The sequence below is a fragment of the Callorhinchus milii genome, unplaced genomic scaffold (genome assembly GCF_018977255.1).
Source record: "Callorhinchus milii isolate IMCB2004 unplaced genomic scaffold, IMCB_Cmil_1.0 Scaffold30, whole genome shotgun sequence".
Classification (NCBI taxonomy): Eukaryota; Metazoa; Chordata; class Chondrichthyes; order Chimaeriformes; family Callorhinchidae; genus Callorhinchus; species Callorhinchus milii.
In genome coordinates, this window is record NW_024704771.1 from 3,637,395 (window position 1) to 3,660,238 (window position 22,844).

General features: G+C 49.7%; 1 protein-coding gene across 1 annotated transcript; it reads right to left on the reverse strand.

Moving 5' to 3' along the window:
- Window positions 1-1,373: 1,373 nt before the first annotated feature.
- LOC103189492 (HEPACAM family member 2-like) lies at window positions 1,374-17,783 on the reverse strand. The gene is made up of 6 exons (XM_042344889.1): window positions 17,730-17,783; window positions 14,056-14,118; window positions 8,113-8,460; window positions 6,706-6,981; window positions 2,094-2,231; window positions 1,374-1,632 (listed from the first exon to the last, which is right to left on the reverse strand). The coding sequence occupies exons 2-6, from the start codon at window positions 14,105-14,107 to the stop codon at window positions 1,529-1,531; spliced, it is 918 nt and encodes a 305-aa protein (XP_042200823.1). The 5' UTR covers window positions 14,108-14,118; window positions 17,730-17,783; the 3' UTR covers window positions 1,374-1,528.
- Window positions 17,784-22,844: the final 5,061 nt, after the last annotated feature.

The following is a 22,844-nucleotide window of genomic DNA, read 5'->3' on the forward strand; positions in this document are numbered from 1 at the left end:
AATGGACACAAATGAATTTGGAAAGTAACGTGGAACAATGCGATGGAAAACCGCTTCGGCAAAAAACAGCATCAGATCCGCCAATGACATGGCCACCAGATAGCGAGTGTTGCATTCGGAGAGACCGGATCACAATTAAAATAACATCTAACGTGATGGTGGGATAACAATGTAGATTTAATTGGACACGTGACGTGGAAACACGGATGTTGGGATGTTGATGAAATCAAATCGTTTCCTAAAGAGAATTGGATGTCAACATTGAAGAACAGAGATCTCAGAGGTCAATGGAAAAAGCAAGCGATGGGGTTAGAGTGGAGAGGTCCAGTGTGGGTGGGGGCGGGGGGGTGAGCGAGCTCTATGGAGAGGAAAGAGCAGGGCTGTTGGAGCGCTTAACAGTGGGGAAGCCTGACAACAACAACAACAACAAGATTTCATTTATAGAGCGCCTTTCACGTCGGGAGGACGTCCCAAGGCGCTGGACAGTTGGGTTGGGACCCGAGCAGGGGGAAATGGTCAGGGTGAGGGGAGGGGAGGGAAGGGAAGGGAGGGAGTGAGGTAGAGACTCGAGAGGGGAGCTGAAGGCACGGTTGAAGAGAAAGGTCTTGAGACCGGCCTTGAAGGAGGAAAGGGAGGAAGCGGCGAAGGCACTGGGGGATGGAGTTCCAGAGCCTCGGGGCTGAGAGGCTGAAGGCCACCCATGGTAGGGCGGTTGGGGCGGGGGGTGTGCAGCAGACTGGAGCCAGAGGAACGGAGGGTACGGGCAGGTAAGTAGGGGGATAGTAGGTCAGAGAGGTAGGAGGGAGCGGGCCGTGAATGGCCTTGTAGGTGAGGATGAAGTTCACCTGACGACAAGCCTGGGGGCGGGAGGAGGTGACGGGCAAAGAGGAAGGTCTTCAGCTATGATCTAAATGAGAAGAAGGAGGGAGCGAGGTGGGAGAAATGAGGGAGAGAGTTCCAAAGTTTTGAGGTGTAGCGGCTGAAAGTGGGGCCACCAACGGTGGAGCAGAGGGGACGAGGAACAAGCAGGAGACCGGAGGCAGATGAGCGGAGGCAGCAGGTAGTGGAGGTGGTGAGAAAGCAGGTCGGAGAGCTAGGAAGGTGCCAGGGCGTGAAGGAATTTGTAGACGAGTGAGAGGATCTTGAAAGCAAGAGAGCACTGCGTGGATCAAAATAGCTCCTTCTGCTCTCAAAGTTCAATAAGACACCATCCCAGAGCGATTGACAGTGGGAAAGCACGAGCCGGGGTGGGGTGGGGGGGGGGGGAAGAGGGGAGATAACCGTAGGCACGGATAAAGTGGAAGGTCTTCAGGCGCCAAGTGGAGATGGGGAAGGAAGTTGGACAGATAGAGGAGGAGTGTTCTAGAGTTTCGGGGCATGGAGGCTGAAAGCGTGGCCACCGTTGGTGGAGTAAAGGTGTAATCTCAGATACAGTGAAATCCCATGTGCATAAATGGAGCAAATAAAGTCCCCAAACAAATAAGGTCCGTGGCGGAGTCAATGGTGAAAGTGTGCTGATCCTCCCTGACTACCTGACTCTCCGCTTGTGCTTCTCTAGGTTGCACAGGTCCCTGTTTGTGGTCGGGCTGCACAGCGAACGGTTTCTGCCCACCTGGTTTTCATAAATCGCATCTAGAACAGAGCAACAGAGGAAATAAGAATAACAGGAACGATACGAGTGACAGCAATGACAACAACAACAACAACAATAATACTAATCCTTGCATTTGATATAGCGCCTTGTTGTGCCATCAAAACATCTCCAAAGCGCTTCACAGAATATATTGTAAAGTCGATTGACTGTATTTTGTGGGGGGGAAACGTGGCAGCCAATCGTGCACAGCAGCGTCCCACAAACAGTCGTGGACTGAGTGACCAAATTATTATTTGTTTGAAAGGACTATTAGCCATGGAAAACGACTGACAACCAGGTTCCTATGGAGGCTCAGGAAACCAACCCGGGTCCGCTTGCTTGCAAGGCAAGAGCTCTAACCACAATGTTACTGGACTCCAGATGGGGTCGGGTGGAGCGGTGACCAAGTGGTCTTACCATTTACAAGGAGAGACAGGGAGGTAGATGACTATCGTCTTACCCTTGTTATTGTAGCCTTGCTCAACTCGTTTCTTCAACCATTTGCAGGTGAAAAAGATCAGGAGAATGTAGCCCAGATACCCAGGAAATCCAGCATATCCAAAATACTCATAATCCATCTGTGCTGGACTGGTTGTACCTGAATGAGAATGGGAGAAGGAGGGATAACATTGAGGGTTGTCAAACCTTGTGCCTGTAGATTCCACCCGCACTGTTTGCCCTCTGATTCCCTGCACCCATGTGATCATCGTTCATGTAACATCCCGTGCCATGACCCGCTCTGCCTTCCCCCAACACTGCAATATTGCCCGGCTCACTGCCTCTCCCCTCAGGCCGCTGAGACCCTCATCCATGCACACGTCTCAAGATCCTCCTCTTCGACCGCACCTTTGGCCACCCTCCTACCTCTATCCTCCCCGCCCTCCACCCCTCCTGATGCCAACCCCCAGCTTGGGTCCCAATCCCTGACTGTCCATCGCCTTGGGACGACCTCCCGACATGACAGGCGCTGTGTACATGCTCGTGGAGTCCTGTAGCTCAGTGGTTAGGGCAATCGCCTCAATTCCCAGCAGGTCAGGGCGAAACCTTGGGTAAGTTTCCTTACTCCACACGCCTGATAATAATCCCTCAAGAAAAAAAACAATTTAGTCACTCATTCCAAGGCTGTTTGTGACGCTGATGTGTGCAAGTGGCTGCCATGTTTCGCCCACAAATATACAGTCAATTCACTTTTCAATGTATTCTGTGAGGAGATTGAGACGTTTAGAAGACATGAATAGCACTACATCAAATACAAGAGTTATTATTATTATTATTAAATGTAGTGCGTTGGTATTGTTGTGACAACCTTGGTGCAACAACAACAACTTGCATTTATACAGTGCCCCTCACTCAGGGTTGTGTCCTGAAGAGCTTGACATTGGTGCAGCGCAACACTGAGCCGAGAGAGGTGACCATAAACATGGTCGAAGAGGAAGGTCTTCAGGCATGACCTGAAGATGGGGATGGAGGGGACAAGCTGGAGGGATTGGGGGAGAGTGTGGCAGAGTTTTGGGGGTTAGTGGCTGAAAGGTGGAATTCTGTAGCTCAGTGATTAGAGCACTCGCTTTACAAGCAAGAGACCTGGGTTCAATTCCCGGCAGGTCAGGGTGAAACCTTGGGTAAGTTTCCTTACTCCGCACACACACGCCTGGTAATAATCCCTCAAGAAAAAAAACAATAAATTGGTCATTTCAATCCACGACTGTTTGTGGGACGCTGCCGTGCGCAATTGGCCGCCGCGTTTCACCCACAAATAGACAGTCAATTCACTTTACAGTCTATTCTGTGAATCGCTCTGTGACGTCTAGAAGATGTGAAAAGTGCTATATCATATGCCAGGATTATTATTTATTATTATTAAAGCGCGGCCACTAAGGGTGGAACAGAGGGCACAAAACCAGAGCGGAGGCAGCAGGTAGTGAGTTGGTGGGGGGGTGGGGTAAGCCGGTTGGAGAGATAGACGAGTGAGAGGATCTTGAAATCGATCTATTCAGTGATAGGGAATCTGTGGAACCTGACGAGGACTCGGGTGATGGGGCTACGGAGTGTAGTGCGAGAGTAAGTTGGCGGCAGTTTGGGATTAACTGTTAAGTGGACGGTGGAGCTGGGGAGAGGGCATTTGAGTAGTAAGATGGCATCCTGGATTAGATGAAGTGGAAAGAGATGACTCAAATAGGTCAAAGTGTGGGCCAAATTCATCCGAACCTCTCTCATAAGGTCTTCTAAGTATTTTGACACCACTGGAAGGAAAGATATTCCTTGAACCACCGAATGCTTTAGAAATTAGGTGACTTCCTGTCCCTTAAACTGTGTTGTTTCACAGGACTTTGTGTTAGGGGCATATACTGTAAACAGGAAAGCTATACGTAATGCTAAACTCTGAGGTTTGTGTATGACACTGGTGGGAGGATATCAGTAAAGATGTACATTATGCTATCAAGTACCCACCTCAGCCCCAACCTCACCGATAATTAATTTACTCCTTCCAAATGGGTTGAGGGTGAGATTCTGCACAGTGAGTCACTGCTCTGGTTAAAGAGCGTAGGAGAGTGAGTCAACACAAGTCGAGAGACCAAACTCAACGCTCAAAAAGTCTCGAAAAACTGAATGTGGGAAGAATAATAATCCTTGCATTTAATGCAGCGCCTTATTACATCGTGGAGACGTCTCAAAGCGCATCACAGAATATACTGTAAAGTGAATTGTTGGGTACTTTGTGGGCAAAATGCAGCAGCCAATTGCAAACAGCAGCGTCCCACAAACAATGAGCGAATGACTGTTCATTCGGGGGATTGTTGGCCGGGACACCGGGAGCGAGAAACTCCCTTCTCTTTTTGAATAGCGCCGCAGGATCTTCAACATTCACCCAAACAGCCACCGACAGGACCTCGGTTAAACACCTCATCCGAAGGCTTGTGTTTGGAGACGAGAAGCTCAGGGCACCCAAGTCTGTTGAGTTTTTGAAAGGCTAAAGGTGGGAACTATTGTGAGTGCAGAGTATTAGAGATATCAGGATAGGTAAAGATTGAGGTATATAGGGAACAGAGGGATAAATACGGATTGAGACATATTACAATAATCCTTGCATTTGATATAGCGCCTTATCCCGTCATTGAGATATCCCAAAGCACTTCACAGAATGTACTGTGGAGTGCAGTGACTGTGTGTTTTGTGGGCAAAACCTGGCAGCCAACTGAGCACAGCAGTGTCCCACAATCGTGGATTTTTTTTTACCGCCATAAAGCGATCTACCAATCGCCTAACAACCGTGTTCCTACTTACTGCCAGGTAAACAGAGGTGTGAGTGTGTGTGTGCGGAGTAAGGAAACTTGCCTAAGGTTTTGCCCTGCCCAGGAATTGAACCCGGGTCTTCTCACGAGCGAAGTGAGCGGTCTAACTAGTTCACTAAAAGCATGAGTCAAAGCAACCTCGAGCTCAGTCAACCACTCAGATCGCGTTCTCAGACCGGAAAAATGGACAATCTTATTTAATCTTTACATTCTATATGTCAGGAGGACATCTGAAAGCACTTTCACAGGAATTACGTTTAAAGTGCAGTGACTGTGTATTTTGTAGGTAAACCAGCGGCCAATTTGTGCACCATAGTGTCCTACAAATAGGGATGGAGTGAATGACCAATTTTTTAATCTGCAGGATTGTTGGCCAGGACACTGGGAGAAACCTTCTTTAATGTCTCATCCAAAGAACTCATGTCTGACAATGCAGAACTCCTCTCAGCTGAAGTGTAATCGTGATGTAGTACAGGACCAACTTCTCAATGTGTGAATACAACAACAACAAATGACATTTACGACACCTTTCACGTCAAGAGGACGTCCCAAGGCGCTGGCCGGTCAGGGATGTGGACCTGAGCTGGTGGTTGGTGTCAGGAAGGGTGGAGGGGGAGAGGGTAGGGGAAGGAGAGTGAATGAATGCACGGTTGAAGAGGAGGGTCTTGAGACAGGTCTCAAGAAAGGAGGCGAGGAATCCAACTACAAGCAGCAGAGCAAGCAGAGACAAGTGAACTTTTTGAAGGCTATTTTAAGAGAGGAAAGTTAAGAGCATTCGGTTTAGAAAAATAAGAAAGATCTTGAGATTGAAGTGGGTGGATAGGACAGGCAGAAGCAATATAGCAGCCCAGAGAGAAACATGTCACAGAAACCACAATCTTATTCAAGCGAATATAACAAAGCAAAGAGGCAATAAGCATTCTAACCAAACACATTCCTTCCATTGCCCACACAAACCCACCCTCTCATAAACATCACCCACCCACTGAAACCGCTGGGGAAACATCTACATAACAGCGGTGTGGGTGAACCTAACAGGTTTGGAGGGCAGACAAAGATAATTCTTGTCCTATTCCTATATTCCACCCAATACCTTTCAGTCTGTAGTTATTCCTATTATCTCCCCCGGTGAATCCTGCAGCGTAGTGGGTTTTTGAGACTCTCTCATCTCAAACTGCTTCACTGAATGCACTGTAAAGTGGAGCGACTGTGTATTTTGTGGGCGAAACGCCACAAACAGTCATAGATTGAGTGACCACATGTTTTTTTTGAAGGGTTTATTAACCCCAGAAAATCGATCCGCCAATTGACTAACAACTTTGTTCAATTACCGGGCAGGGAGGAATCTGAGGCAAGTTTCCTTACTCCACCCACCTCTGTTTAGCCAGGGGTAAGTAGGAACCCTGTTGCTAGTTGATTGCGGATCACTTTACGGGGGTAATAACCCTTCAAAAGTTAATAATAAATGACTCACTCAATCATAAACAATCTATGACTGTTTGTGGAACACCGCTGTGCGCAATTGGCTGCCGCGCTTCGCCCACCAGACCCACAGTCACTACACTGTACAGGAAATTCAGTGAAGCGCGCTTTGAGAGGCCTCAATGATGGGATAAGGCGCTGTATCAAATGCAAGGATTATTATTATCGCCACTGCTTGCTAAACAAACGCGTGGCGTAAGGAAACTTGCCTAAGGTTTCGTCCCGGCCGGGAGTCGAACCCAGGTCCTCTCGCTTGCGGGTCGAGCACTCTAACCGCTGCGCTATGGACTCCGTACTTACGGCACAGCTGCACAACCAGCTCGGTGTGTTTCCGGCTGATCAGGTTCTCTGCGGCACAGGTATAGGTCCCGACATGTGACTCCTGGATTCCCACCACCGTCAGTGTCCTGTTGTCGTCAGACAGCCTGTAGTCCGTCCCCTGGGACAGAGGCAGGTCACACCTCCACCAGGTGTAGATCACGCGATTGCCTTGTGGTGAAGTGCAGTGTAGTGTCACGTTGTCCCCAACCAGAGGCACCTCCGGGACCATCTCAACTTGTGGAATCGCCACCAGCACTGGGGGTGAGAAAACATCTGTATTACTATTTTAGTACAAATTGATGGTGTCCAATTTTCTTTTCTATACACACACACATAAAACACACGCAACACATACGCGCGCGCACGCCCACACCCGCATACAACAAGCACACACACAGACACACACACGCACACATACACACAGATACTCATGCGCAACACACGCACCCGCACACAGGTACGCGCACAGCACCCAACACAGAAAGGGGTGCGCACATTTCAAACGCACACGCGCACCCGGGCACACGCACAAATACACACACAACACACGCCACACGCGCATGCACTTGGACGCATACACACACACACACACACACATACATACACGCACACCCGGACACACACACATACATACATAGACACGCGTGTGTGCATACACACACACACAGATAGAAATATACAACACACACCCAAGCACACACATACAGACATACACATACCCACACATACACACACAGATTCACAGATATACACACACGCATATGTGCTGTAGAGAGTCAGGAGAAAGAACCCCGGTTGGTTCTTCTCTCTTATTACCAGCAGTAAGTAGAATTCATTTGTGAGACGATTGTGGTCACTCAATCCACGACTGTTTGTGGGACACTACTCTGCACAATTGTCTGCCACGAAATACAGTCACTTCACTTTACAGTATATCCTGTGAAGCGCTTTGAGACGTCTTGAAGACGTGATGAGGCCCTATATCAAATGCAAGGCTTATTATCATTATCATTATCTCCTAACCTCAAAAAGCTCTCATTTGGGTGTAACAAACGGAGCGTATCTCACCCTTAACCAAAGCCCCAGTGAAGTACTGCATTCGGTCAAACTCACCCAACAGCGGAAACGATAAACTTTGAAAACACTGGCAAAGGCGACGGCAATAAGCCCTCCACACAAAAAAAAATGGTCACCCAATCCACGACTGCTCATGGGACACCGCTGTGCACAATTGGCGCAAACTTTGCCCGCAAAATTTGGCTCCGATTCTGCGAAGCGCTTTGCGACGTCTCGACCATGTGAAAAGGCGCGCTATCTCAAATGCAAGGATCATCATTCTGCATCATTATCATCATCATTATTTTATTATGACCGAAATCCACTTACCGTTCACAGTGAGAAGGACCGAGGATTTATACGGCTTCCCGTCGGTTGCCTTTATCTCAAGCTCATAAACCCCTTCGTCTGACCTCTGTAAGTTAGAGAGGGTCAGTTCCGCGCTGGAGTTGCAGAAAGTCACCCTGGATTTAAACGGCTCTACTATAAAGGGGGCCTGGGAGCTGGGAGAATAGGTGAGGATTGTGGTCTTGGTTCTGTTAGGTTTGGAGACGTGCCACTCCACATTGAACACACTGTCTGCCCCATCAATCCTATGCCACAGAGGCAGACGCACTGTTTCATTAACGGTCCCGTGCACCACTTTCGTTCGATCATCGGCTAGAGCTATCCATTCCCCTACAAAAAGAGATGATGCATACAACTGCATTTAGAGTCACGTGGAGTCATTTACAATAATAATAATAATAATCCATGCATTTGCTACAGCGCCTCGTCGAGTCGTTGAGAGCCGTCTCAAAGCGCTTCACAGGATATATTGTAAAGTGGATTGACTGTATAATAATAATCCTTGCATTTGATTATGGCATCCCAACATACCAATACTGTAAGTGAGTTGACTTGTATATTTTAATAATAATAATAATAATAATCCTTGCATTTGATATAGCGCTTTTCACGTCGGGAGGACGTCCCAAAGCGCTTCACAGAACACACTGTAAAGTGAATTGACTGTATATTTGTGGGCGAACGCGGCAGCCAATTGCGCACAGCAATGTCCCACAAACAGTCGGAGATTGAAAATGACCATTTTATTATTGTTTTTGGTTTTGGAGGGATTATTATTAGGCTCTGTGTGGAGTAAGGAAACTTGGCCAAGGTTTCGCCCTCTGCCTGGAATTGAACTCAGGTCTCTCACTTGCAAAGCGAGTGCTCTAACCACTGAGCTACAGGACTCCAACAGGACTTTTGCGGGTGAAACGCAACAGCCAATTGCCCACCGCGGTGCGTCCACAAACAGTCGTGGATTGAATGACTCGATTTTTATTTTTGGAGGGGTTATTACCCACGGAAAAGCGATCCACCAATCGACCAACAACTGCATTTCTACTTACTGCTAGGCAAACACTGACATAATAATAGTAATAATAATAATAATAAAAATCCTTGCATTTGATATAGCGCTTTTCACGTCTTCTCGACGTCTCAAAGCGCTTCACAGAAGAGACTGTAAAGTGAATTGACTATACATTTGTGGGCAAAATGCGGCAGCCAATTGCACACAGCAGAGTCCCACAAACAGCCGTGGATTGAAATGACCAATATATTATTGTTTTTTTTTCTTGAGGGATTATTATTAGGCGAGTGGGGTAAGGAAACTTGCCGAAGGTTTCCCCCTGCTGGAATCAAACCTATAATAATAATAATAATATTATTAATATCCTTGCATTTGATATAGCGCTTTTCACATCGGGAGGACGTCCCAAAGCGCTTCACAGAACATACTATAAAGTGAATTGACTGTATATTTGTGGGCGAACGCGGCAGCCAATTGCGCACAGCAATGTCCCACAAACAGTCGTGGATTGAAAACGACCTATTTCTTATTCTTTTTGTTTTTGGAGGGATTATTATTAGGATTATTATAAGTCTCTCGCTTGCAAAGCGAGCGCTCTAACCACTGAGCTACAGGACTAACGTGGAATAAGGAGACTTTACTAAGATTTCACCCCGCCCTGGAATCGAACCCGGGTCCTCTTGCTTTTGCGAGACGAGCGCTCTAACCACTACAATACAATATGGGCTCCACTGCATTTTACACGGCTGGTGGGTGTGAGGTTGCAGCGAGAAGTTTGCACCAGTTTTGTGACCATCCGGTCAGTATCTGGTGACTCGGCGACCTACAAAGTCACTGCACAACACTTCCACAGCTTAATGCGGTTCCCCTCAGAGACAAGAGAGAAACCACAACAATCAGACTCACTTGAACGGCCCAAACTTTTAAGAAATGCACCAAAAACCCAGCCTGTGTCCCAAACGCTATCTCACAACTTTTTAAGATGGAGTCCCGTAGTGTAGCGGTGTAACGCGCAAACGAGAAGATCTGGGTTCGATTCCTGGGCGGGGCAAAACCTTAGGCGAGTTTCCTTACTCCACACACGGGTCTCTGTTTACCCAACGGTCAATAGGAATCCGGTTGTTAGTCGATTGGCTTTTCCGGGGTAACAATCCCTCCCGAAAATAAACGGCCGCTCAATCCACGATTGTTTGCGAGACACTGCTGCCGCGTTTCTCTGCCAAAATACACAGTCAGTTTACAATATAATCCTTGCATTTGATATGGACCATCTTCCAGCCGTCTCAAAGCTCTTCACGGAATTTACTGTGAAGCGAATTGACTGTATCTTTCGTCAGCGAAGCGCGGCAGCCAATTCCGCACGGCAGTGTTCCGCCAACAGTCATGGATTGCGTGACCAATTTTTAGTTGGGGACAGATTATTACCACTGGGAAGCGATCTGCCGATCGGCTACGCTATTTACTGTCGGAAAACAGGCGTTTGGAGTCAGGAAACTCGCCTAAGGCTTTGCCCCGCCCGGCAATCAAACCCAGGTCCTCTCGCTTGAGAGATGAGTGCTCTATAACCACTGCGCTACAGGGAGAGAGAGCGCGGCAGATTGAAGTGGAGAATGCCGACCGAGTCTGGAGGTGTGACCTTTCAACGCGCTCAGCTCACACCTATCGTGAAGGATGAATTACAAAGGACAAACCAGTCAAAACCACAACATCAAACGGTCGCATCGCTCTAAGATAACAACTTTAACAGCTTGTCGCAAACATCCTGTAATAGCAAAATCGGTATGCTTTTTTTTTTTTGGTCAGCCGGGTATTTGACACATGCCCAAACTCATCGCCGCGTCTAAGATTCCCCAAACCAAGTCGAGAATTCCGTGCGTCCCACCTGCGCCTGCAAACCCCAGGGGTAGATTATCGGAATGGAATGCGCACTCTCTCCCCGGAGGGACGCATCCTGTTTACCTAATTCCGGAGAGTATTAGGCGCAGGTTAACAAGAGCCAAGGCTTGGGAGGAGCCCAGAGTGTTCGTTGGGATAACCGCTGGAGTCTAACCGGCAGAGCCTGCCATTGATAGCACTGTGGTAAGCCTTCACCTGCCGCTTGTGAAACTAGGACCACCGTTAGGGCTTTGGTTGCAGGTCTAGAAACACACATAAGTGAAAGGCATTTAGCTTTCCAATTGCACACAGCAGTGTCCCACAAACAGTCTTGGATTGAAGTGAGCAGATTTTTTTTACCCCCGGAAAGCAATCCACCAATCGACTAACAACCGGATCCCTACTTACTGCTGGATAACCAGAGGCATGTGTGTGGAGTGAGGAAACTTGCCTAAGGTTTCGCCCCGCCATGGAATCGAACCCGGGTCCACTCGTTTGCGAAGTGAGTTGCTCTAACCACTGAACTACAGGACTCCAAAGGTGTGTGTCTCTGCACAGACCCTCACCCTCACACTCCCATCGTTCATACATCTCACCAACCTCAACTTTCCATCAGCTCAGGAAGCAAAGACCACAAGCTGCAGCGTGACCGCACGTCAGAGAACTGACATACACACAAAGGATATATCACCCTCTCGCCACCCCCACACACCCCCACACACACACAGTCATATCACACACACACACAGCCATAACACACACACACACACACGTGTGCACAGCCATATCACACACACAGCCATAATGCACACACACGTGTGCACAGCCATATCACACACACAGCCATATCTCACATACGGCCATATCTCACACACAGCCGTATCACATATACACACACAGCCATATCACACATACAGTCGTATCACTCACACAGCCATATCACACATATACAAACACATTTCACACACAGCCATATGACACACACCGCCATATCACACACATACATCCATATCACACACACAGCCATATCACACACACATCCATATCACACACACAGCCATATCACACACACAGCCATATCACACACACAGCCATATCACATACACAGCCATATCATACACACACACAGACACGCATTACACACACAGCCACATACACACACATGACAAAGACACCCACAGACAACAAGAACAGCAAAATGATATTTATGTAACGCCTTTCACATCGGGGGGACATCCGAAGGCGCTGGACAGTCAGTGTTTCGGACCCGGGCTGGGGGTCCGGTTTGGAAAGGGTGGAGGGCAGGGGGGGGAAAGCAGGGTGATCAAAAGCACGGTCAAAGAAGAGGGTCTTGAGATGGGTCTTGAAGGAGGCAAAGGGGGGGGGGGGGGAGGTGGAGGCATTGCGGGATGGAGCTCCAGAGTGTAGGGGCACAGTGGCAGAAGACCTGCCCGCCAATGGTGGGGTGGGCGAGGCGGGGACATGAAGCAGGCCAGAGCCCGCTGAGAGAGCAGGATGGTAGAGGGTTAGGAGGTCGCAGAGTTAGGGGGAGCAAGACCACGGAGGGCTTTGAAGGTGAGGACCAGGATCTTGAACTGTATTCTCTGTGTAACGGGAAGCCGGTGGAGTTGTGCAAGGATGGGGGTGATAGGGTCACAGAGCCTGGTGCGGGAGAGGAAAACACAAGCTGCAGAGTTCTGGATGATCTTCAGCCTGTGGAGGGAGGAGGTCCTGGCACGGATGTGGGGTAGAAAGGATAGTTGAGGGTGAAACAAGATGCCAAGACTGGCTTAGAAAGGTGGAGTGTGCATCCACGGATGGTGATGCTGTCAGCACCTGAGGTGAGGAGATACGGGCATACAGTACACGCACATAACACACACACCCTCATACATTAGCCACACATAACACGCACACACACACACTGCCATAACACACACACACACACACAGAAAAGACCCACAGACAGAAACATATGCACACACACACATAACATACAAGTGGACACACATAACATATATACACACACACACACAACACACGCTCAAACAAAACACACATAAAAACATATAGAGGAGGACTCACAGATAGAAAGACACACACACACACAGACACACACAGAACAGTTAGATACACAAAGACAGACTCACACACACAGACACACGCACTCACTTACGGACACACACACACATCACATACATGTACAGACACACAGAAACAGAAACAGAAGCACAGGCACAGACATACTGATACACACACACACACACACACACACGCACACACCAATCTTGTGATATTGTGAAGAGCCTTAGTTTGTCTAATCATTGCTCACAGCTCTTTCCTCTATCAATGGGGATCATCCTCATCCCCAGGGCCTGGGCTGATCTCTCAAAAAAACACAAAATAATAATAATAATGTGGTCACCCTGACTGTTTGTGGGGCGCTGCTGTGTGCAATTGGCTGCCAAGTTTCGTCCGCAAAATACAGAGTCACTACACTTTACAGTGTATTCTACTGAGAGATCTCAATGACGTGATAAGGTGCTGTAACAAAGGCAGGGATTATGATGATGCTCAGCATCCTGTTTGCCGTGGCTCCGACTGCCTCACACGCCGCGGACGCGGTGAGTGATTGACAGCCACACAAGGTTTGAGTGGGTGACGTGTAGAGAGGATGATGGTTCCTCTCCGACCTGCTTACTCCCCAACCCACAGCCCTCTGGCTCCGGCCTCCTGTTCGTGCCTCGTCCCCTCCGCTCCCATCGTCGGTGGCCGCGCTTTCAGCCTCTACATCCTGAAGCTTTGGTACTCTCGCCCTCAGCCCCTCCGCCCTGACCCCCCCCACCCTCCCGCCTTTCAAATCCCGTCCAAAGACCTTCCTCCCTCCTTCCCTACCCCCAACACACCCCACCGCCACCCCCCCACCGCCACCCCCGGCTCGGTGTTTTGCTCCACCACCACTCCGGGACACTGCCCTGCGTGAGGGGCGCTGTGTAAGTTGTCGTTGTTGCAAACCGGTCCACGATACGAAGCCCATTTACCTGTCCACAGTTGCAAACTCTGTACCATCACAGTGACCAGCAACAACCGCATGTCATCAGCTCCTGTAACACAGATCATCGGGAGTCAGGAGATACTGTACTGTGGTGTGAACTCAGTCTGCGCTTCAGTGTGCACTGTAAACGTGCGCGCGCGTGTGCGCGCAGCGCGTGTGCGTGCGCGCGCGTGTGGTAGCCACCACGGGATATGTATGAGCGTGTGTGTATGTGTGTGTTTGTGCGCGCGTGTGTGATAGCCACCACAGTGTCTGTATGTGTGTGTGTGTGTGTGCATCTATGTCTGTGTGTGTGTGTGTGTGTGTTTGTGTGTGTGTGTGTATGGGTTTGTGTGGGTTTGTGCATGAGTGTGTGTCTGTGCATGCGTGTGAGTGTGTGTGTGTGTATGTGTTGTGACCCTCACACCCCCCGCCCCCCCCCCACACCCGCATCCTCGCCCGACTGCCCTGGTTTCCCATCACAGTGGACACAGTTCAAGATCCTGGTCCTCCCCTCCAAAGCCCTCCATGGCCTTTCTCCCCCCAACAGCTGCGACCTCCTAACCCCCCACATCCCGTTCACTCCCTCCACTCAGCGGCCCCCCGGCCTCCATCACGTCCCCCACCTCGTCCGCCCCACCGTTGGCAGCTGGGCCTTCTGCCCCCACCCTCTGGAACTCCATCCCGCAGTCCCTCCGTCTCGCCCCCTCCCTCGCCTCCTTCAAGACCCACCTCAAGACCCTCCTCTTCGACCGTGCTTTCGATCTCTCTGATTTCCCCCCCCACCCCCCCCCCCGCCTGTGGCCCTCCACCCTCCCCAATCCCGACCCCCAGCTCGGGTCTCAAACTCGGACTGTCCAGCGCCTCGGGACGTCCTCCCAATGTGAAAGGAGCTGCACACGTGTAATTTTGTTGTTGTTATTGTGTTTGTGTGGATGTCTTTTGAGTCTGTTTGTATGTCTCTGTGAATGTGTGTGCGCACGTACATATCTGTGCGCGTATCTGTATGCGGGTGCATGCGTGTGGATGTATGCGCGTGAATATGTGTGTGTGTGTGTGTCTGTGCGTGAGAGTGTGTGTGTGAGAGTGTGTGTGTGTGATAGCCACCACAGTGTGTGTATGTGTGTGTCTGTGCGTGAGAGTGTGTGTGTGTGAGAGTGTGTGTGTGCGCGTGTGTGATAGCCACCATGGTGTGTGTATCTGTGTGTGAGAGTGTGTGTGTGCAGACGGACACTCACAAAGACACACACTTACAGACAATCACACACACACACATACAGACGTTCACACACACCCACACACACAGACACTCATACACACAGTCACACACATAGACACTCACACCCACACATACTGACACACACAGACGCACACACTCAGATACACACTCACACACACAACCACACACATAGACACTCACGCGAGCATATACACATACACACGCGCGCGCAGACACATACACACACACACACACACGCGCTCGCCCATACAGACATATACGCGCGAACGCACACGCACGGAGACATACAAACAGGCTCAACAGCCACCCACACAAGCACAACAGCAACAAGAAAATTACACGCGTGTAGCTTTCACGCCGGGAGGGCACGGCCTGCGACGGAGTGGGGGTCATTTCAGAATCTGCCGACACCCTACGGCAGGGAGCGAGCAGTTAAACTCATGGATTATGGACCCGGCTCCGCGGGGAGACGGTGGAAGCAGCGAATGTCGCTCGTTTCAAGAACAAATTAGGTGGATTTCTGCTCGAAAATAATCCCTCGGGAGACAGCGTTTGGTACAGGGCTTTGGGACACGACGTGTCAAGCGACTGCCGGTGAACTTGATGGACCCCGGTCTTCTTTCGCCAGCAAATTCTTACGTTCCTCCGCACTGTTTGCCGTGAGCGAGAGAGAACGGCCGCCCCTCCCCACACCCCCCCCCCCCACCCACATCCTCTGGCAATTAACCGCTTGCATTCCTCCAGGCTCTTTCCTCGATCCTCTCCTCTCCAACATTCCTCTTTTTTTTGCGACGTTTCGCCCACAAAGAAACAGGCTTCGCGATAACTTCTGCAAAGCCCTTTGCCACGTCTCGAAGATTGCGATAAGGCGCTTCGTCAAATACAAGGGTTGTTATTATTTCATCTGCAGAGATGGGGGTCTACTTCCACACGTAGGGGATGACACCCAACTCCACCCCTCTGCCTCCATCACGTCCCCCAAGACCAAGGCTCTCCTGACCGGCTCCCATCAACGCCTTCAGTTCGACCAAGCCTTTGCTCACCCTCCTACCCTTGCCCTACGTGCCGTCCAGCCCTCCTGATCCCAAGCCCCAGCTCGGGGTCCAAATCCCCGACTGTCCAGCGCCTTGGGACGCCCTCCCGACGTGAAAAATCAAATGTCATTTGTTGTTGTTGTTGTTGTTGATGACGTTCTCACACGATTCTCCATATTCCAATTGATTCTGAATTTATTCAGCAGCACGGTGAGCGGATAATAATAATAATAATAATCCTTGTATTTGATATCGCACTTTATCCAAGACGTCTCAAAGCGCTTCACAGGATACACTGTAAAGCGAATTTACTGTATATTTTGTGGGCAAAACGCGGCAAGTAATTGTAATGTAATAGTAATTCTTGTGTTTGATATAGCGCCTTATCGCGTCTTCGAGACGTCCCAAAGCACTTCACTTAAGCGAATTGGCTGTGTGTATTGTGGGCGAAACACGGGAGCCAATTCCACACAACAGTGTCCCACAGACATAATTGTGCACAAAGGTGTCCCACAAAAAGTCGTTGATCGAGTGGCCAAATTTTTTTTTGGGGGGGGGGCCGTGATTATTATCCTCGGAAAGCGATCCACCAATCGACTAATAACTAAGCAGTAAAAATATGAAGAGATGACAGTTGGGGAGGGAGAGAGAGAGAGAGAGAGAGAAAATGGGATTAATAAACTTGGTAATTTGATAAAACTGGGAGTGGTGGCACGGACACAGTGGGACGAATGGCCTCCTTCTGTGTCGAAAATGTGGGTTCAACAACATCAGGACTTGGGAATCGCACAGTCTAAGCTGTGCGTAAATTGGCCGCCACGTTTTGCCCACAAAACACCCAGTCACTACACTTTACATCCTCCTGAGGTGAAAAGCGGTAATACCAAGTGTAAGGAATACTGTTATCTATGTTTCTGTCTATTTATCTAACCAATGATTTGGCCGTCAACTTGCTTGTCTCTCTGTCTATCGATATATCTATTCTATCTCACGCGGATAATAACAACAGTAATAATAATCCTTGCATTTTCACGGAATACATTGTAAAGCGTTTCACAGAATTAGTGTAAAGTAAATTGCCGTTGAGGGCAAAACACGGCAGACAATTGCACGCAGCAGCGTCCCACAAACAGTCGTGGATTGAGTCACCAATTCATAATTATTTTATGAGGGGACTGTTGCCCCCGGAAAAGTGATCCGGCAATCGACTAACAACCGGGGTCCTGCTTACTGCCGGGTAAACAGAGGCGTTCGGAGTGAGGCAACTTGCCAAAGGGGAATCGAACCCGGGTCCTCTCGCTTACAAGGCGAGCGCTCTAACCAGTGCGGGACTCCGTGCAACCTACGAAGTCAATGGCTTAGCGCAGGTCATTGGCGCCAGCAACTGAATTATCCTGTTAGACTAACCTTTATACTGCACAACGTGCCCCAGTGCAGTGGCGGAGACGGAGGACTCCGGTGAGCAGCTCGGCTTCGCTCAGGAACTCTCCGCGTGACAATGGGCTTTGTCTGCCCACATCCTCTCCATCGTCTCTGTGCAGCTGCCACTCACCACAACCTATCGCCAGTGACGCTATGGAATAGTGTGTGTCAGTCTGTGTCCCTGAGAGACACCGCACGACAAGCCAAAGAGCAGGGGGTGACGGGCACGTGAGAGAACTGCGGAGAGCATAGCAACAGAATAGACTGTAAAGTGAATGGACTGTATGTTTGTGGGCGAACGCGGCAGCCGAGGCGAGTGCTCTAACCACTGAGCTACGGGACTCTGATCTGCAGCTCAACTCCATCTACTTGCCTTTGCCCCATATCCCTTGATCCCCTGACCCCAATAAACATCTATCCACCTCAATCTGGATGGTGTGAAGGGATCCAGTCATAATCCGCAGCCTTTTGGGGGGGGAGAGAATTCCAGTTTTCCAGTACCCTTTGTTGTGAAAAAGTGCTTTCCTGATTTCACTTTTGTCGAGACGTCTCAAAGCGCTTCATGAAACATACTGTAAAGTGTAGTGACTGTGTATTTTGTGGGCGAAGCAGGGCGGCCAATTGCACACAGCGGTGTCCCACAGATAGTCGAGTGGATTGAGTGACCAAATTATTATTATTTATTTATTGGGGGGGGATTATTACCGCTGGGAAAGCGATCGTCTAACAACCAGACTTACCTCCTACTTACTGCTGCGTACGCAGAGGTGTGTGGAGTAAGGAAACTTGCCTGAGGTTTCGCCCCACCCGGGAATCGAACCCGGGTCCCCTCGCTTGCGAGAGGTGAGTGCGGAAACCACCGAGCAATAGGGCTCCAAGCAAAGACCCTCTGCTATCTTCATTTCAGCTCAATGCACAAGGTGCTTGCGGGACACTGGCTGCCGTGTGTCGCCCGAAAAAAACACACAGTCACTACGCCTTCCAGAATTTCCTGTGAAGCGCTTTGAGGCATCTCAATGACGTGATAATGAGGCGCTATGTCAAATGCAAGGAATATTACTGTTAAGTGTTGCCCTAAGATACCCTTTGAGCATTAACCCACAGGAGATGGCAACAACTCTCCGCACAAACAGTGAATTATCTTATACTCACTTTAATAATACAGTAATAACTTATCTGTTATTCTAATAATGAATCCTTGTTTATGAACCAGCGCTTTCACACCTGAACGTCACCACACGTTACAGGGAATCACTGTCAAGTGTAGTTACTGGCTTGTGTGCGCGTGTGTGTTGTCCGTGTGTATGTACGTCTGCATGTGTTTCTGTGTGTGTATATGCGTGTGTGTAGGTCTCCGTGTGTATCTCTGTGTGGGTGTGGGTCTGTGTGTGCATCTTTGTGTGGGTCTGCGTGTGTGTGGGTCTGCGTGTGTATCTCTGTGTGGGGTCTGCGTGTGTATCTGTGTGTGTGTAGGGTGGGAGGTCTGCGTGTGTATCTGTGTGTGTGTAGGGGGGAGGTCTGCGTGTGTATCTGTGTGTGTGTAGGGGGGAGGTCTGCATGTGTATCTGTGTGTGTGTGTAGGGGGGGAGGTCTGCGTGTGTATCTGTGTGTGTGGGTCTGCGTGTGTATCTGTGTGTGTGTGTGTGTAGGAGGGGAGGTCTGCGTGTGTATCTGTGTGTGTGTGTGTATCTGTGTGTGTGTGGGTCTGCGTGTGTATCTGTGTGTGTGTAGGGGGGAGGTCTGCGTGTGTATCTGTGTGTGTGTAGGAGGGGAGGTCTGCGTGTGTATCTGTGTGTGTGTGGGTCTGTGTGTGTATCTGTGTGTGAGTGTAGGAGCGGAGGTCTGCGTGTGTATCTGTGTGTGTGTGGGTCTGCGTGTGTATCTGTGTGTGTGTAGGGGGGAGGTTTGCGTGTGTATCTGTGTGTGTGTGTGTGTATCTGTGTGTGTGGGTCTGCGTGTGTATCTGTGTGTGTGGGTCTGCGTGTGTATCTGTGTGTGTGTGTGGGTCTGCGTGTGTAGGTGAAAAGGCAGCGTGAGATGTTGATTTAATGATGATGGGCAGGTGGCGTTGGAGAAACACATGTAAGTATGTTGATACACCGCCCCGGGCCGGGCCGGGCCGGGCCGGGCCTGACTTGGCAAACACAGCGCACAGCTCCGGCCAAGAATCTCTCCATTCACAGACAAGACTCGACGGTCTCCCACTGACGACGATCACTCTGCATTCACATCAAAAACAAGTTCCTCAGCAAATGAATGAATAGTTCGGCTCTTTCACACCACCGCAGGGCAGGGAGAGCAACACACGCCACAGCCATTTGCACATCGGTCACGCACATACACACACACACGCACACACGCCACATACATACACACATACACACACATACGCCACATACACACACACCACATACACACACACACCACATACACGCCACATACATACACACATACACACACACACGCCACATACACACACACCACATACACATACACACACCACATACACACACACCACATACACACACAAACACTCATACACACACATACACACACACACCACATACACACACACCACATACACATACACTCATACACACACATACACACACACACAAACACATGTATACGCACACACATACACAGATACACACACATACACACACACACATACACGCACACACACATATACACACACACATACACGCAGACACACACACGCACACACACACACATCCATGCACACACACATGCACCCACACATATACATGCGCACACACACACACATACACACACACATAAACACACGCACACATTCTAACACACACACGTGCGCGCGCACACACCACATACACACACATACATACACACACACACACACACATACACGCAGACACACACACACGCACACACACACATCCACGCACACACACATGCACCCACACATATACACGCGCACACACACACACACATACACACACACATAAACACACACACACATTCTAACACACACACGTGCGCACCCACACACCACATACACACACACCACATACTCACAGGGAGACCCTGATACCTACCATCCACCTGGTGAGCCGAACCCACACTTGTCACATGTTACATACACTTCAGGGGAATTAGGGGGATCTTATTGAAACATATAAGATTCTTAAAGGGCTGATAAAGTAGACACTGAGGGTCTGTTTCCCCTGGAAGGAGAATCTATAACCAGGGGTCACAGTTTTAAAATTAAGGGTCAGCCTTTTAGAACAGAGTTGAGGAAACATTTCTTCACTCAGAGGGCAGTGACTTTATGGAATTCACAAGGCTGAGACTGATAGATTTTTAAAAAATAGAGGGATTGGGGGATATGGAGATACGGCAGGTAATTAGAGTTAGGTCAGAAGATCAGCCATGAGCTTATCGAATGGCGGGGAAGGCTCGAGGGGCCAAATGGCCTTCTCCTGCTCCTAGTTCTTATGTTCTTAAACAACCAACTGGTGTCTACTGGGGGGAGGTAAACGGGGTCCTTGGAGTTGAACTGGCTCCAAGGTGACATTAGAATACATTGGAATATACAGCATAGAAACAGGCCATTCGGCCCAACTGGTCTACACCGGTGTTTATGCTCCACGTGAGCCTCCTCCTGCCCTCCCTCAACGAAGCCTTTAAGCAGAACCTTCTATGTTTAGCAATGTGTGGAATGTGGGAATCGAGTCGGGCCTCTGTGAGGGTCTCTAGTCCGGTTCCTGAATCAGTCGGGTCCACAGTATTCCAGGGCACTCACTGCTGATGACAGCACAGCCCGGCCTGGAAGGACAGACCAGACCCTGCGGGCAGGGAATCCTCCCACTCAACTCCTTGTTAACCCTGAGCCAAAGCTCTAACTAACAGGTGGGGGGGGGGGGGGGGAGGGTGTGTGTGGTCCTGGCCGGACAAGCAGCGGGAAAGCTCTCCTGGGTGAGGAACCGTGCCTAAGGTCTCGCCTAACCCGGGAATTGAACTCGGGTCCTTTCGCTTGCGAGGCGAGTGCACGAAGCACTACGTCTACACGACTCCATTTCAACCGCTCTGTCTTCTCCCTTCACACCAACTGCCTGTCAGACATCCCGTCCTGGATGAGAGGGAACTTTCTAAAAATTGTCACATCGGCTTTGAAATTAAATATCCTCGTTTATAAATAGCTCAGGAACCAGAACACTGAGACCAACAGAGGGCTGACTTCATAACCTCATTCCATTCCCAACCACATCATCAACCGACTCAGCTCCAAGGAAACCCCACTTAACCCCTACCCCCACCCCCACCTTGGTCCCCGCAGACCTTTTCTCTCTCTGGTCTGCCTATTTTATTGAAATCTTCCCCCCCACCAACACCCCCCCACCCCCCACCCCCAACCCATCCCCAATTAACAGCTCTATTCTCCTGCTTTGTTGCAATCCCCCTCTGTGTTTGGCATCATTAACACCTCTTTAACCCATCACCCCCCCCCCCGTCCTCTACCCCATTTCCTCCGTGTCTTCCTTGCCCTGCCTGCCCCCCACTTCTCTGTCAGCCCCTAAAAAGCCTCTCCCTCCCAACACGCCCCAGGTCTGACGAAGGGTCGTGGACCTGAAACGTTGACTCACTTTCCTTTCTCCGTAGATGCGGCCCTGACCTGCTGGGTGTTCCCAGCGACTTCTGCTTTTGGTTTTCATGATAATCCTTGCATTTGATACGGCGCCTTATCACGTCTTCGATACCTCTCAAAGCGCTTCACAGAATATACCGTGCAGTGAATTGACTGTGTACTCTGCGGGCGAAACGCGGCAATCAATTGCCCACAGCGGCGGCCCGCAAACAGTCGTCGATCAAGTGACCAAATTATTCTTTTTTTGGGGGGGTATTATCCCCAGAAAAGCGATCGCCAATCAACTAACAACCGGGTTCCTACTTAGCGCTGGGTAAACAGAGGCGTGTGTGTAAGGAAACTTGTCTAGGTCTAGCGTGTCTCGCTACAAGACTCGGAGCTGCTGAGGGAGGTGTCACAAAAGCATGTTTTTCTCTCTGGAGATGAGACAGTTGAGCTGATATAGAAGTGGTTAAGTTTACGGAACAATTCTA